We start from the raw sequence: 3,204 nt of genomic DNA on the forward strand, positions 1-3,204 counted from the left end.
ATATATATATATATATATATATATGTATATGTATATATATATAATATATATTATTATTATTATTATTATTATAACTCGAGACAACGTTGCTTTTGTTGCTTGAAATATAACCAATGTGTGTCGCAATATTTATATACATATCATATATTATACGTTGAAAAAATGAGGTACAAGACATTGACTTCGGAGAAGTAATGCGATGCTGAACTTATATACGTGGTGTTTGTGTGGTAGAGGTGAAAACCTTACGTCATATATACCTAAGTTCATCGTGGCAGTTGATACGCGCATTAAAAATGTTTTCTTCGAACGCGAAGAAAACAAATTTACATCAACGCGTGCGTGCGATCTCAATTTTTTCCCGCTAGAGTACCGTTTCCAGGTGCTACCGACATTTCACCTCCTTGCGTGCTGTCACGTTGGGGACTCTGTCGTAAATATACAAACACAACACACATGTTTAAGCACAAAACAAGCAAACAAGATACTTTCACTTAAGATTTATACACGTAGAGAGTTTTTTTTTGCGCTTTTTATTTAACAGGTTTAAATAATGATGATCACAAAAAAATAAACAAAATAAACAAAATAATTAAAATAATTTTGTTTACCTTTGTTTATTTTAGAAGATAAACGAACGAATAAAAGATACGTATATTCATTCATATCTATCATCGTTTACCTTCACATGAATTTGTTGTTTCAACATCGCAGCTCTTAAAATCAACATTCGTGTACGCCTCTGATAATCTTTGCCGACGCTCATAGACTTCTCAAACGTGGTGCTGCGTTGATCGACGTCCTTTGCGTACAAAATCTATAAAAAAACAATATCAGTTATTCGCAATAAAAAAAAATTCTATAAAGTTACATTTTTCTCTCGAAATATCTAAAACACCAATTTTGTTTTATGTACGTGTACGCCTCAAAAAACTACGGGATTCTCACCTTGTTATGCGAATCTATACGAGCCTGAATTTGTCCGTCGAGAATGAGTTGCATGAGCTCGTCTTCTAATTCGGATACAGTTCTGTTGAACGCGGTTGCCATTCGTCTCATGTCCGCACTTAAATATGGACTAAAATACTGTATCAAGGCTCTATTTCGTATTTGTGTGTACAAGAGATTTACGTGGGGCGCTATATACATATCCAGAAGAATGTTGTCCTTGATCTCATCGAGCAACTTCAGACAGGACGCGTATTTTGATTCGTAAAATTTGAAAATTATGTCTCGCAGTTGCGGTTCTAATTCTAAAAATAATTTGAAGGAACTACTAAATATAACTTGTTTTTGCAGTTCGTGCCTGTCAAAAGTAGCTAAAGCACAAAGTCCGCCGTAAAGAGCCACATTTCCAGGTGAGAGTAATTCGGGACAATCGCAGTGATCCAGGGACGCCTGAAGGAAGTGTTTCGCGGCCATTTTGTATTTTCTTGTTGCCAGTTCCGCCAGACCAGCCGCCACTTTTAACTTGGTGACTATGGCTTGGTTGTTGTCTTTACCGTGTAATTCCGGGAAGTCCGGAGTACTTTCTGCTTTCGTGACATAACTAAGTACGTGAGACCAGTTTTGTAAATAAACAGAGACCTTGATTACATTCGAACACATGTTCACCACGTGTTTGCCACTGGTGCAGTAGTCTCGTGCTCTAGAGTAACATTTCAAAGCATGAACAAGATCACCACAATTCAAGTAATGATCACCCAGGTCGTCGTGACCTCTTCTTATGCTTTCCTTTATAGAATTGCTCTTGTAATTTTTCAAATCGGTGTCAAACTTCTCCAATTTGAGAGCCGCCTTCTTAGACCGAGTCTCCACCCATGTTTGATCCAATGTAAGCGTGTCCTGAGATGTTGATTGCGCCGCCACATCCGGCAATCCGGGAGTACCCATGGCTTGTGCGAGCTTTTTATGAAGCAACACATAAAGCGGAACATTATACGTGGTCATCACATAGGTAATTGCCATTTTTAACGCTTCTATTCTTAATGACGGACAGTGATCGGCGATGAACATTAGTCTATATAGTTTTGCAAGTCCGGTATAGCTGTTGGCATATACTTCCAAATCCTGAGAAAAACAAAAGATATACGAAATAATGGACACACATTCGTGTGTGTTCGCTGGATTAAAATCGTCTTTTTTTTTTTTTGTTTGTTTTTGTTTTTTTTTGTAATCAATTTCGTACGTACTAGGGTTGGATTTTCTACTATATACGGTTCTTCCTCAGCATTATCATTATCCTCTGTAGGAGCATCAACCTGCATTGGCTCCACGACATTTTGCTGCGAAAAGACGATAATGTGTCAACACCACACGTACATACGGTCATGCGTCTATTTTAACGCGAGATTTATTTAAATAGAGAGATCGCGCGCGCGCAAAAAAAAAAAAAAAAAAAAACTGACTAAGAGAGATTCGAGCGTGAATACGTGTATATATCTTAACCCCAACAGTTCTCGAAAATCGCTCGATCCCGGACCGTAAAGATCCCGGTCGTAGCCGAAACGTGATAAAATTACCTGAACGTCGTGAACTTGCAACGGCATTATTAATTCTCGTATTCGCTACGTCAGAACGGCAACTCGTGCGGCTATTATAACAGAAAAGATTCTTCCGACCGTGCGAACCATATATAAATTAAATATACACACTCATGTGTGCAATGCGTACATACACACAACGACACGACGAGATTCGTCGAACCCAGCCGCTGTTGAAACCCGAACGAAAGAGAGCGACGTAGAACGGTCGCCGCAAGTGTCAGAGCGCGCGAGAGAATCCGCCGCGCCACGTGTCGTGTCGTACGTAAAGTCCGTTCTACATTAAAGAGCAAAATACAGGTCGTGTGTGAAATCGACCAATCACGTTGGCCCAATTGGCTGATCTGATCAACGCGATTGGTCGCTTTTGCGCTTGCGCCTAATGTTGAACGGGCTTAAAATCGCGTTGCACGATTGAGATCGATTCCTCGGAGATCTGAAACATCTCCATCCCGGTTTTACCAAAGGATGATAAAGCAGTTTTCTGCAGGATAAATAAAAATATTTAAAAATGGCGAATTGCGCGAACCTCTAATAACGCACCACGGTTTACCCAGTTCCTCACGATCTCTCGTTTCAACTCTTTTTTTTTCTTCGAGTAAGTACGCCTAAGAGAGTTTATCTCGCTGATATCTGTTACCTGTTTTTTTTTTTTTTTTTT

The 3,204-nt window shown here is 39.2% G+C and overlaps 1 protein-coding gene across 2 annotated transcripts; it reads right to left on the reverse strand.

Moving 5' to 3' along the window:
- Positions 1-46: 46 nt before the first annotated feature.
- On the reverse strand, positions 47-2,739 carry LOC109853413 (COP9 signalosome complex subunit 1). Of its 2 annotated transcripts, none has more exons than XM_020425534.1 (5): positions 2,523-2,739; positions 2,193-2,285; positions 949-2,070; positions 683-817; positions 47-428 (listed from the first exon to the last, which is right to left on the reverse strand). In XM_020425534.1, exons 1-5 carry the CDS (start codon positions 2,547-2,549, stop codon positions 351-353), a joined length of 1,455 nt encoding a protein of 484 aa, XP_020281123.1. In that variant the 5' UTR covers positions 2,550-2,739; the 3' UTR covers positions 47-350. The 2 variants fall into 2 exon arrangements, with proteins under 2 accessions (XP_020281123.1, XP_020281124.1); XM_020425535.1 differs by having other exon boundaries at positions 343-428; positions 612-817.
- Between the last annotated feature and the right edge of the window lie 465 nt (positions 2,740-3,204).

Source organism: Pseudomyrmex gracilis, unplaced genomic scaffold, assembly GCF_002006095.1.
Source record: "Pseudomyrmex gracilis isolate BER0280 unplaced genomic scaffold, ASM200609v1 scaffold_48, whole genome shotgun sequence".
Taxonomy (NCBI): domain Eukaryota; kingdom Metazoa; phylum Arthropoda; class Insecta; order Hymenoptera; family Formicidae; genus Pseudomyrmex; species Pseudomyrmex gracilis.